General features: G+C 45.8%; 1 protein-coding gene across 8 annotated transcripts in view; it reads left to right on the forward strand.

The window, feature by feature from the left end:
* Window positions 1–13,915, forward strand: part of BCAS3 (BCAS3 microtubule associated cell migration factor) — a 292,124-nt gene that overhangs the window by 267,810 nt on the left and 10,399 nt on the right. For 2 of the 8 annotated variants that reach the window (XM_031059838.1, XM_031059842.1), the window contains 2 exons: window positions 3,916–4,083; window positions 9,388–9,453. In XM_031059838.1, the coding sequence (XP_030915698.1) occupies window positions 3,916–4,083; window positions 9,388–9,453 (234 nt within the window). Of the gene's footprint in view, window positions 1–3,915; window positions 4,131–9,387; window positions 9,454–13,915 lie in introns of all 8 variants that reach the window. The other 6 variants (XM_005424391.2, XM_005424390.2, XR_004082101.1 and 3 more) reach the window with 5 other exon arrangements.

Raw genomic sequence — 13,915 nt, forward strand, 5'->3', positions numbered from 1 at the left:
GGGTCAGCAGGAGCTTTCTCAGCCCCGTGGGTTCCGTGGTTCTGTTCTGGTTTGGCCGTTCTGAGGGCAGGACTCTCCAGCCAGGTTTGCTTGTAAACTCCTCGCTGGCCAGTGATGGGGAATTTGATACCTTATCAAGGGAGATACTGGGATTGAAAAGGGGAGAGTGAGGCAGCCACAAGGAGAGATTACAATACAATAAATAGCAGAGATAGGCTGAGCTGCTGTCAGTGGAAGTTTAATGCCATTAGCCCATGTGCTGGTGGGAATGATGTATGCAGGGAATGATGTGGGCAGGGCAAAGCACCCGAAGGCTCCTGGCAGCAGCCAGCCCATTGCCATGGCACACTCTCCAGAGTCACTCTGCAAGGTGTAAAATACCCAGAACTTAATTCTGCCTTGAAAAAATTATTGAATTCTTTTACTCTGCTGCGTGTGCTGTCTGCTGATGCACTGGCGAGAGGAACAGGAAGGTCCATGACAATAAATCTTGTTTTTCTTGAAACAGTTTTGTTTTACATCAGAGAGGGACAGAGCCAGGGATTTACAGGAGGAAGGAACCTGCCTGCTCAAGCAAGATCCCCTTTTCTAACCCCACATCCTGAATAACCTGAGTCACACTCTGCATGTTCAGCTTTATCTGCAACCCATTTTATCAATATCTGTATTGAAATTAGGGGGAATCTGTGGGTTCCACTGCAGCACAGAGCAGATGATGGAGCAAGGACCTCCTCTGCCTGATGCAGGCAGAGTGATCACCCAGAGGCTGCAGTGGTGGCTGCTGAATCCCAGCTGAATGTCTGGATATCAATGCTCTTGCCAGATGTGCACTGCTACCACGGAGAAGGAGTGAAAAGGGAGGAAAGATAAAACTACAGCTTCCCCAGCCCTGCATTTTTTTAACAAGCAAACTTTCAGTGCAGTTAATCCCTCTAACCTGCATTTGCATTAACACTTGCAGCCTCACACGTTGCTGCTAAGAAGTTTTGGCAGCTCCTGGCCCTGATTGCAGAGGTAACACTGCACTTGTCTCCTTTGCTCTCACTCAAGGATCTCAGGAGCCAGAGCCCAGCACTCCATGAAGTTGCTCCCTGTACACACAAGCAGGCATCTTGGCAGAGCTTCAAAAGCCATTTGCCTTATTATTCATATGTCTGCTTATAGGAGCAGAAATGCTCCCATTTCTCACTTTTGGAATAAGGGCTGACACCAGGAAAGAGGAGATTTCTCATCTCTGGCACAGCCCTGCAAACCTGCGGGAGCTCATCGTGTCCCTGCTGCTTCCCTGAGGTTTGGGAAGCGGGTTTTAAAGTCCTGATCACTCTCAGGGTACATGAACAGCTCTGTCAAAAACAACTGAAATCTGTGGGGTCTTGGAGAAGGGGGTCTCAGGGCTGCATGAAACTGTAGAAGGATGACTTGGGGAAAAAAAACTTTAAAAAAAGCCACAAATTTTGCCTTTCCTCCTGCCTTTAGGAGAGCTGACATCATGAAAATACTGTAGAGATTTAAATATCATCGAAATTACTTTGCCTCCTCCCTGCATTTTCTCAAACAAGCTTCAAGAACCCTCGCTTTAAAACAAATTAGTAGACTGGAGCAACATTATCAATCCAGAGAGCCATTAAAAGTTGAAATATTTGGTCATTCCTTGTCTGGGTTGAAACTGGGACTCATCCAGAGTTCGAGTGTGTGCATCACAGAGATCCCGTTGTCTCGAGGTCCCTCTCAGTGTTGATGGTTTTCTAGTGCTAGGAATCCACTCCCCATTTTCTAGAGGTCCATCTCAGTGCTGATGGTTTTTAGTGCCAGGAATCCACTCCCCCATTTTCTAGAGGTCCCTCTCAGTGTTGGTGGTTCTCTAGTACCAGGAATCCACTCCCCCACTTTGCAGAGATCCTTCTCAGTGCTGATGGTTTTGGTTTTCTAGTACCAGGAATCCACTCCCCATTTTCTAGAGGTCCCTCTCAGTGTTGATGGTTTTCCCTGCCAGGAACCCACTCCCCCATTTTCTAGAGATCCCTCTCAGTGTTGATGGTTCTCTAGTGCCAGGAATCCACCCCACAGCCAGGCCAGCAGATAAATCACCGCCGATGAAATTCAGGAGCCAGGAGTCACCAGTGCAGCCCATATAAATCCCTGAATGCCAGCCCTGGCGCTGCAGCCCGTGCCATTAGAGCTCAGAATTATCAGCCCCTCTTTGCTGATGGATGGATTCGCTGGCTGGCCGAGTGTTTACCATCGTTATCAGCCCGTGCTCGGGGCGTTATCAGAGGAAGGGCCGCCTGCCGCGGGGCTTGGTCTCTCACCCTTTCTATTACCACCTGTCAGTGGCAGGGGGTGTGCTGTGAGGCTGTACAGTCACAGACTACAAGTGTAGATAGTTTCTGACGGCTGATCAAAGGGGAAAACCAAAGGGCTGATAACAAGGACGTGTTTCATGTACTTTTAACTCTGAGAAACATTGGCATTTGCATTTTTTCCCCTCGCTAGGCTGGCAGAAACCAGGCACAATAAACGCTGCATATTCAGTTACCTAATAGTGGAGTAAATGGTATGTGCTTGAAGGAACAAAGCATAACTGTAATCTTGTTCCAAGTGGGAATGATTTAAGTAAGCCTTTGCAGAAGACTTGCTGTATAATAAAGGAGAATAATTTTAATTTGTACTTTGAAGTGATCCTGAATTCAGAATCTAATCTTTGCATTCGGCAGAACATCATACCCTGCTGTGAATGAGGTAATAACTGCAAGTCAGAGAATTATTTGAAGGATCTTTTGTAGGTACGTGCACTCCCTCACAAGAGCCAGCGTCTTCAGTAGGGGCTGCTGGTGCAAAAACCTCTGTTAGAGCACGTTTGAGCTAAAACTTCCCAGAGAAAACCCACAGATATCCCAGACTGAGGGAAGGGATCCATTTGTTCCTTTGTCAGACACAAGGCAGCTCTGCCTCGTCTCTCTTTCAGAGCAAGAAAGGGAATTTAGGTAAAATTACTTCCCATTAGCAAAGACAAAATGACTGTTCCCATTGTCCAATATGAGGAGGGGAAGAAGCATCTCTGCAGCATCCCAGTGGAAGAATAGTCAACTTAAAAAATAATTCCTAGTTGTCTAACATAAAAATACATGCATGCCATTCACATTTGTGTTATTGTGCTGCTTTCCTGACTCACCAGTCTGTGTTTTAATTTCACCTGTTTTCTTACAGCTGCTTGATAGAAGTCGGTTTATACTTAGGGTTCTACTGTGCTGTGCTGTAACATCAACCTTTAACTCATGTGCTAAAATCAGCTTTTCAGGCACCCAAAGCACAGCACACACAGGAGGAGGTTGGTGCCAGGGTGTCTGTTACAGATGGATAATGAGATGATTGGCTCTCACAATTAAAAGATAACTATTGTGTGAATATTAAGAAAAGCTTTAGTGATGTATAGCTATGATATTGTAGTTTAGATGTCCTCTGTTCTCCCCATGGTTCCCTTTTCCCCCTGTATTGCTGCCATCACACAGCCTGGGCTGTCCAGGACAGGTACAAAGAAGCTGCACGTGTCCCTTGCATGGGGCAGGTGGGAATGGAAAAGCTTGGGGGTGCTCAGGGGGTGAGGCGTGGACACACCTGACCTCCAATCCAGTTACAGGAAAGCAGTTTGCACCGAAAAATGGCAAAGAAGAGCTGACTGACAGACTTTGGGAGGGGCCAGGGCTGGCTGACACAACCCCAGGGGTGTAAAAGATTGAGCATCCATCTTGAAGATGAACCGGCCATGTGGTGTGCACGAGGGGCAGCTCCCAGCGCTGCGAATTTTTCCTTTGTTGCATTTTTGTCAAGGTTTCATAAAAATTTTGAAATTTTCAAAGCGATCAGCCGTTTCCCCCAGCGTCCCACACGTGTCCCCTCTGTCCCTGTGTGTCACAGGTGCCTTCGACCGGAGCGTGACGCTGCTGGAGGTGTGTGGGAGCTGGCCCGAGAGCTTCGGTCTGCGCCACATGTCCTCCATGGAGCCCAGCGAGGAGGGGCTGCGCGAGCGCCTGGCCGACGCCATGTGCGAGTCCCCCAGCAGGGACATGGTGGGATCAGGAACAGGTACAAAGAAGAGGTGTGATCAGAGATCACGTACATCTCACCCAATGGTGATTTTGATTTAATTTTTTTTTTTTTTTAAGTTTCGCTTTTTTCCTCTGTACGCTTCTCTCTCTCTCTCTCTCTTTCTCTCTCTTTCTCTCTATTTGTGGGGATCTCAGAAGTCATTTCTAAAAGGAAGTTAGTGGTAGATCACATAAACACAGTCTGAGATATTGGCACATGAAGCTTCCTTATCATATAGCTGGGACAAAGGCTCTCCTGCATGCCCTCCAGTGCAGATTGCTGCCCTGCTCCAAACAATGCCATAATCACACATATCCTCATTTTGTGTCCTCAGTAGAGCCACTGTGAAGCGCTGGTTCTGTAATCCAAATTAATCCATCTTCATCAGTGTCCATTATATTGATAAATTGTATCATCTGTTTAAGTAAATGGAATGGCACATGAGAGATTAGGCTGTCAGGAGGGGCCCCGTGGTAAGAGATGCTCAGGAATTAAAGCACAGTTACTGTGGGTTTATTGTCTCCATCAATTTCGACTTGTTCCAAAAAACACCTCCAGTAAAAACACCTCAGAGTGATGCTGGCCCCTAACATCAGCTGCCAACTCACTTGTCACTCTCCTGGCAGCTTCCCTGGGAAGGCAAAAGAGGAGAAACCAGCAGGAAGGTGTGGGAATGGCCACCTATGGATCTTTCAGGAAGATCTTTCAGGAAGTCTCTTCCTTTTGCTCTTGCCCTCATGTATCACTGGGACTGGTGCTGCTCTGAGCTCTCCCTGCTCCTCGAGAAGTGTCTCCTATCAGGGTTCATCCTGACTTTGCTCTCTGTGGAGCAGGTACCAAACTGCAGCAGCTTCCCACAGCCTGGAGGAGGAGGATGTGAGGAGCAGGATTTTAGCCCTTGTCTGTAGGTCCAGGCAGCAGTAACCAGGCTGAGCAGTGCAGAAACCCCTTCATAACCCAGCTGGTCACCTTGCCAACTGTCCTTTCTCTGCTTTCCATCTTGAGAAACAAAAAATCAAAGGGTGAGTTAGATTTGGAATTAACAGAAAGGCTTGGTTGAGCACCAAGGGTGGGTCTGCTGCAGCTCTGGTGCAAATCCTCACCAGCTTTTTGCCTTGGCCAGGACACTTCAGGAGTCCATGAGTGCAGAGCTCCACCAGTGCACTGAGGATAGAGATGCCTCACATTGCTGGTGTGGGCTTCAATCACCTCATGTCTGTAAAAGGCTGGGAAGGTGGAAAAAGCAGGCTATGAAAATAGAGAAAGGCACATATTTCATCACTCACTGACCCAGGCTGTGATCAGTGTGAACTTTGGGAGGGTATCCACTGCTGATAATGGGTCAGCACCCCTCAGGCTGTGTGTGGAAGGGGAAAGGTGAGGGGAATACCTCCTCTGAAAGCTGAAGCCTTCCAGATGTGCCAGGTTAGGGTGACTGACTGGCCTGGAGACTGGACAGTGGATTATATTGTAAACCAAGAACTTTGTCGGAGACAGGGCTCTGTATTTTCCTTCCATTTTCACCAAACCCAGCTGATGGCAGCGAGTCCCAGCTCCTTTGGCATAAGATGAAACAGTCGTGCAGGTGTAAAGACAGAAAGGAGCTGTTTATAGAGATGCCATCCCTGAGTTAATATTCATCCAGAGAGATTTCTCCCAGCCCCTGCTCCAGCCCCATAAATCTCCCTAATGAGTGTAAGATAGATGCCATCTCAGAGCAGCGATTTTATGCAGCAATAATGAGTAACATGAGCACTGACCCAGCTCACCCCATCCCAGCACCCTCCTCTCCCTGTCATTAACACTCTGTGCTGCCCTGCCTGTCCTGGGACTCTCTCCACCACTAACACACTTTATTCTCAGGATTTGGGCATGTGGTGACTCAGAGGAGCAGAGAAAACCTGGTGATAAGAGGCTGAACTCCCGTGCCCTTTCCACTTCCATCCCCTAACAGCTCTTGAGCTGTTCCTCTTTAGCAGACAGACAGAAAAAGTTCTCTCCTGCTCAGATGTACCTGGAGAGCTGCACTCACTGAGGGAGAGGGCTGGAGCTGGCTGCCAGCACCATTCCACCACAGGGCTCTCATCTGTGTGCTGCTTAATAAATGGGCAGAGATAAGTGTGGAGCTGCATTACCCTCACTTCAAAAAAGAGGTGTCTTTGTTGGCTCATAACAAGTAGGAGAGTTTTCACTTCCCTCAAACCACTTATATCATAACCAAGCTTGGCTGAACTGAATTATCTTTGAAAAAACTCAGTTTTCCTCCTTGGGTTCTCTGCTGCCCACTCACCTCAGTGAAATGACAGCAAAGAGTTCAGCAGAAAAGGACACTGGAGGTTTGTTTGTTGGTAGTTGATTTCTGTCTTGCTGCTTCTTTCAAAACCAGTGTTTTATTTCTGCATTGGACTCAAAATTGTGGAATTTATAATCTTTTTAATAGTCCTAAAATAACTTAATTTATTCATGCCTTTATGTTTTGCATGCTTTAACCCCTGATTGTGTTCCACGGATTCTCTTCAGTCCTTAAATAGATTTTGCAGACATTTAACAAAACTTGCAAAATCTTACTCAAACTTCAGCACAAATTAATGAACATTTCTAGCTGGGAATGTGAAGATTTGTGCATGTGCAGTGCTGGGGTCCAGTGTGTGGACAGGAGCTGGGCAGTAGGGTGGACAGTGAGACTTTGTCAAGTGCTCGACTGGTCCTGACATGCACTTAATGGCAGGAGATAAATAGATTCCTTTAATGCCTTAACTGTTAGGGCATAGCTGACACGTAGGTTTATATAGAAATCAGGGCTGATAGGCTGCAGGGGTGTGCAGGAAGTGCGTGCTCGTGGTGCACAGACCACTCTGGGGAGCTGGCATTCCCACAATCTCTGTTTTGTACCTGCCCTGTCGCATTGCAGAGCAGGGGTGGCAACACCAACCCTGGCTCTGGCTACTGCAGAGGCAGAAATACCCAAAAGTTGGTCACAGCACAAACATCCAGCTGGAGCACACTGAAAACATCAGGAATAATCTGGCATTTGCAGGAGGGGGGATTAGATGGGGCTGTTCCACCTCTGACTCCGTGCCAAGGGCTGTCGGACAGAGGGTGGGAGAAGAACCAGGGCTGGAAACAACCCCCAAAAATCTTCCTTTCCTTGTGACCTAAATGATAACTGCAGTTGTCCAGCTAGTTGGCTTGATTGGGAAACCAGCTTTTCCCCTTGTTATCCAATTATTCAGATGACCCATGTCTGTCTGAAGTGGAGTCTGCTGTACATAAGCTGTCAGCCCAGATACACATTTAATTCCAAGGAAGGCACAAATTGGCAAAGATGCAAAAAAGATGTTTTTACTGTTCCAGTTTCTGTCAAACTCTCACTGAAAAGAAAAAAATTATGCAAGTCTAGACACAAATGTTAGTGGTCAGTGCCCTCTTTTGCTTGCAAAGCTTTGTTTTCAAGCAGCTACAATATTTACATTTGCAGTGCAGTTCTTAAGTGTGTGCTGGAGCTTCATATTGCATTCCCCCCTGGAAAAAAACCACCCTAGGACTGTGATTTATGAAACTCTGCTTCCAGAAGACAAATATCTCTGACAGGATTCCACTCAAACTGGACAGGAAGAAATTATCAGCTCAGGCTAGAAATCTTTCCCTCCAAAAATACTGTAATTAATAAATCCTCTGCTTCACCTACTCCTTCAGCAAGTACATTTTTTAAGCTTTCCAGTGTGTTTTGATCACTTCTAGGCTTAATATTTGAAATCAGCCTATAGTAGGGGGGCAGCAGGATGGTTTTTGAGATGCATCTTTCTTCCAAAACTCCTGCCAGCCTCCAGGTCAGCCCTCACCCACGGGAGGCCGGTGGCACAGGGAGGAGCACCTCTGGCCCTCAGAGGAAACTGCCTGGATTCCTTCCAGATTTCATCAACAGACTCATAATGCGCTGAAGGAAGCTCATATGTTGAAGCAAACTCTTTAACCTGATTAATGGGATGTAAGTAAGTGGAGCTAATTAGATGTGTGTTAGGGAACGGCCTGTAGGATACCCGGGATTGGGGCTCCAGGCACTTTGGGTCCTGGTCCTCAGCCAAAGCCCAAAGGCTGAGCCTAAATTGGGTCTGGACACCTTTGAGCTTTGCAGAGGGATGGTTTTGGAACCTTCCTGTGAGATTTGGGGGCTGGAAAAGGGAAGTCACACATTTCCTGGAGTGCCTGGCTGAGGTGGGAAGCAAAGGGAGGAGAGCAAGGTGGCTCCTGTCCAAGGACCATCCTTCCTGGGGTTTTGTCCAGAGGAGAAAATATCCATGCTCACAAGCTTTATTCAAAGATCAGCAGCCACCTGGACATTGATGTACCTGTACATTTAGTTTCAGGAATAGGATTAGCCCTTGATAGAGGTAGAGCTTTCAGTGGTACCTTCACTCCTTCCCTCCCTCCCTTCATTCCTTTCTTCCTTCCTTCCTCTTTAATTTTTCTAAGATAATTTTCCCCTTCTCTCTCCTCAGCTGTGTTTTATCCTAACTCAGACATGGGCTACAGATACACAGAGTAAATTATTTTTCCCCTGAAGAGCATTTCTGCCAGGAGATTTCTGCATAGGTTCAGTGCAAAACCAGCTTGGGCAGCAAACCCAGTGGTGGATCAAATAACATGGATGCTAAAAGCAGCCTTTGAACTTTCACAATATTCATCCCAGGGTCAGAGATTAAATTACCCCCTCCAATAAGTCTGGGAGCTCAGTTCTTCCTACAAAAGGTTTATTTGGATGGGCCTGGTTGAAAGGAAAGGAAAATTCAGACTCTTTAGGAGGCATCATTTGGGAAGTGCTGGATGAGAGGAGCATTGGCCTTGCACACATTTTGGGATTTCAGGCACTTCAGTTTGGGATTTTTGCTCTCTCCTATCCAAGGGTGTTCCTGAGCAGCCCCATCCCACAGCCCTGGGCAGGTCCAACAAGGGCATTTTTGATTTCCCAGTCATTTCCCATGTCTCCAAACCCAATCTTGCCATCAGCCATGGGAGGTTCTACTGGAATTTCTTCCAGGTCATACATTATTGAAGGGGGAGGGGGTGTGAATGCTGATACCATGAATATTTCTGATGTGAATTCAGGTTCATTGGTGTTTGTAGAAAAATTCTAAAGGGAGCACTGATGCCACAAGACACCTCTGACTTTCTGCCATTTGATAACAATCTTGATCAACTGCATTTGCTTATTATCAACTGTGGTGTGGGGAGATTCCTTTTCTTTTTCTTCTTATTAAACCAAGGCCTTTTTATTTAAGAAATATTTTATTTTTGATACAGACACAGCCGGTGAAGTAGCAGTAAAAAACATCACCACAAAGAGGCACATGGCTTTGAAATGTTTTGGTATGTAACATAACTGTATTGTTATCAGGTCCTAACTTTTGCACAAAGAGTATTTTCCCTTGTTCTAAAAGCAAACCCTCTCTCAGCTTTCCAAGGGCCACGTACCTAACATGGCCATAGGGGGACAAACCAAAAAATATCAAAGTGTCTCAAGTCATTTCACAAATAACATTGTTCTGTTGCTCTCCTTAAATGAACAAGAGTTTCTTTGATTTTTTTTTTTTAAGTCAAATTTAGGATTCTGCTGTTCAGAGCAGAGAGGTCACAAGGCCCTAATGTATTTAGCATTGACTGCCCTCTCTTGTAGTGCGTCTATTAGTCAGTAATTTGATTTGTACCTATTCATTTGCAGTCCCTGCAGGAGCTCTGAGCTGGCCCCAAGTATAATTGGTGCTGTCTCTATTTTTACATCATTAGATTAGCCCCGACTCCTGGCCACTTGTTGTCTGCGCTTGTCTGTCCATTTATACAACCTAATGTAACACAAAATTCATTACTGATCACATTACTTTCAACTCTGAAGCCAGCTTTGTGATAAACATTTTGTTAACCCTTCCCTGCCAGTGTACAGACCTGGGGGATAAATGCACTTTCCCCTCTGCAGGAAAAATCAATATCATAATAAAACAAAGTGCAGTCACATTCCTGGATTTGTCATTCCTCCCAGAGAAAGAAACGGGGAGGAACATATAGGAGATGACTAAATGGTGTCTGCATCCAGGCATCTCACTCTGCTCGATATGAAATGAGCTCAGCACTGTCCTTTCCACTGGAATATAAAGAAGTGACACGAGATAGGGCCAGCACTCAATTTAAAACTTAATTTCTTACTCATTGTTCTGCAAGTGTTTTAGCTCTTCTGGTCAGGCTGTAATCAGGTTATGACATTATTGGAACTGGACATTTTTCTTCCAGTGCTTTGTCTCAAAAGCAGTGAACAGAGACACAGTTCCCTTTTTCCCTTGCAGATTTGCTGCTGTGTTGTTGTTTTTTTTTTTTTTTGGTTTGCTTGGGGTTGTGGTTTATCCTCCTAATGATTAAGCAAATTAACTGCAGCACTCCAGAATTTCACAGGAAAATTCAAAGCTCTGTCCTGTCTAGCTTGGCTTCGCTCACATTTAATTGTCTGCTGAGTCCCTCCTAAAGCATGAAGCTTTTTGCATCCCTGAGGCTTCTGCTGGTGGTTCCAGGGGCAGCAAGAGGAGAGCCATGGTAGGTATTCCACCAGGGCTGAGCATCCTCCAGCTCTGCTTGCAGCATCCTGCCCACGAGGTGATTCCTGCTACCCAAACATGTTTTGGTGCACGCAAAAGCTGTTGGGTTTTTAACAAGTTTTCTAAATTCATTTTCTGTTTGCACAGCTTGGCTTGGAAATCTGTTATTTTGGGTTTCCTAAATATTTAGAAATATTTCTCAGTGTTTATTAAATCTTCCCTTTAAAAGTCTGAGGCCTGAAGCCTGCCCCACACCGAGCGGTCCCACACTGGGAAGGGGGCAGAGACAACAGGATTTTTCCATCTGTAATTCCTATAATTACCTTGTCATTCCTTTTAGGAGTCTTTCTATGGTGTTTTTGTGTAGGATATGACTTATGGCAAGCATATCTCTCTCAGTAAGTATAAGAGCCCTCGGGTCCCAGCATTTGAACCAGGACTGGTATTTTTACAGCTGTTTTGTGAGCCAAAACCTCTTGCAGCTGCTGAGGTGGTGGCAGAATAAAGACAAGACAGTTCCTGTCCCTCCTCCCAAGCCCAGCAGCCCCAGAGAGCCGTTGAGTATTTGCTGATTTTTGGGATGTGCAGCATAGGCCATCACAGAGCTCTCATAAACTATGCATTGCCCTCTCCAGGGGAGATGGGAGAGCAGGCTGTGGAATGGAAACCCATTTGTGCAATAAATTGTTAAGCAGTCAAACTGTTAAATGAACACTTATTAGAGGTAGGCTGAAGGATGAGTCACCAAACAGCAAAATACACATTAACACAGCAAACCCTCTGCAGTAAATGGGAAGTCAAGAGCCAAGGCAATGCAAAGGTTGCAGTGTGAGCCAACCCTGTGGCCCTGCAGCTTCCAGTCCTCTCAGCCCCTCTTCCAGCACAGTATCTGCTCCAGGTGCTTCTCCCTTTGGATGCTGGATCATTCCCTGTCCCTGTGTTGTGGCCTGCAGCTGTGCCCTCACCTCCCGTCACCCCTGCACCCTTCTCTCACAGAACATCACACAAAGAATCACCTGATTTTCCCAATAATCCTGCCTTATTCTCCATGCTGGAGTCTGGGAGCATCAGGACTTGCTGGGCAGTGATGCTGTTGGGTGTTTGATGCTCACAGTGTGCAGGCAGAAAGAGAGGGCCAGGGAAAATGAGAAACAAAGCCAAGGGGATTTTGGCTGGGGGAGGATCTCAGTGATCAGTGGAGACTCCCTGGAGCATCCCCATGGGATCAGCTCTGGTGGCTGCCCCCAGAGGAAGGAGGGTTGGGGCCAGGTCCCTGGCAGTGCTGGGAACACTTAGTCCTCCTTGAAGTATATATCCTAATTTGTGGTATGAAAAGATTAGCTTTCCTTCCATTCCTAGCCTGCTGTCTCCCCACCATGGATAATATATAAAACAGTAGACGTTTATTCATTAACATTTATGGGAAAATGTTAATATTAAACTGTAAGTGAAAAGCCCCATCTTATTGAATTCTTCTGCTGTGTTATTGGGAGCCTAATTTCATTTTGCATTTAAATAAAAACCAGATGACGTTCAGGACGGTCAGGCGAGCATTCTGTAAGTGAGAATTTATCTTCCAATCTGGGTAAACAATGTCTCATCATTTAACAGTTATTATAAATAATGGGGTTTTAAGCACTTTGCTGGGAGTTCATATTGGCTCCACACGGGTTGCACTGAGGGAGAGGGAATTTCAGTGACATCTTCCAGGCATCCGGTGAGGAGGAATCATATCCTGAGCTCCTTCTCAAGCTGCAGTTTTCATCCTCCTCTGGCTATTATTGCTCAATATTGTGTGCACCGTCCACTGACCAAAAAAAAAAATGAAGAGGAAGGAAAATGACAAATTGGTTGGAAACGTTTTGAAAATGAAGAAACCCTGTTTGAAGCTTCCCCATAAAAGGGGAATGTTCAGCCCCCTGCAGATGTTCATGCAGGTAGATGAGACTCCAAAAGGGAGAGAGATTCTTTCAGTAAAAATGGGGCTGTGTAAAAGTTGTGCTGCCTTTTTCTGTGTGACCCATTTCATACCATTTTCCAAAAAGACCCCCACAGCTAAAACACCATCTTCTTTTATTTGTTTATTTATGTATTTGGGATATTTATTTGTTGTTCCCTTGGCCAGTGACTTTCTCAGTAACTGCCCAACACATGAACTCTGTGTGTACACCAAAACTTGATGGTGTTGTGAAAGACAAAGGGTCAGTATCACTTCTCTGAGCCTTTCCAAAGATGTTTTTTGTGGGAAGGCTCTGCTCCAGCTCAGTGGCATAACAGGGGATGCAGGAGCCAGAGGGGCTGGGGATGGAGAGCCCTGGTTGGGGTGGGTGGCATGGAAATGGTGGAATTTTCCTAAGATTCCACTGCCCTGTGTTGTGGAGGAGGCTTGGATGTGTTGCTGTGCTGGAATTCTCCTCAGGCAGAGCACAGCATTCCCATGGGTGGCATCTCCCATCTATTCCCACATGCCACAGCTATTCCCCACCTTGTCAGCTAGAAATGACATTTGGAAGCAGAAATCAAAAGACAAATTAACCTTGCAGCCTTCTTCTCTCACCTGCAGCCACAGAGGCAGCAGTGGGAGGGGAATTGTGCAGGGACAGATCCCTGATGTAAAATCTGGGCTGCTTTTTGTCCTCCACTCAGGGCTACTTTTATCCACACCCTCTAAAAAAGAAATTTTTTATTAAATCATGTCAGGACTGCGTTGTCTCTTTGGTTTATCTTTTGGAAATGTGGCTGGTCACCCACCAAAATGCGAGCAAGAAGTCTGCAGAGGAGCACAACACGAGGAGCAGGCAGTTGTGTGAACTTCACTGCCTAAATACAGGGCAGAATCATGATTTAAATTGCTTTTTCTGGGGGATGTGACCAGAGGAATGCCTTGGTTTGCCATTAGGTCTTTCAGGTTTCACACAGAGTTACCTTCCACCAGCTCCTCCACCAGCTGCAGCTCATCCCCACGTTTGTAAGAGTGCAGCTACAAAGGTGGAGTGTAATAGAATCAGTGCTTGGAACAATTTTTAAAATATGACTTTCAAAAAGCAAAAACGTCGAATTTACTATTTCCAGCTGCCTTCTGGTTTCAGGAGCACAAATGTGAATTGCTGTGTCCAACAGCTCCGTTAACAAAGGGGCAAATTAAGCTTTGAATGCCATTTTTATCAAGGCTCTTTCATATTAATGTCTAACATCAGAATTTGGAGCTATATGAATAAGAGAGATTATTTTTTTAATATATATATTTT

This window comes from Geospiza fortis, unplaced genomic scaffold (genome assembly GCF_000277835.1).
Source record: "Geospiza fortis unplaced genomic scaffold, GeoFor_1.0 scaffold538, whole genome shotgun sequence".
In the NCBI taxonomy this organism is placed as follows: Eukaryota; Metazoa; Chordata; class Aves; order Passeriformes; family Thraupidae; genus Geospiza; species Geospiza fortis.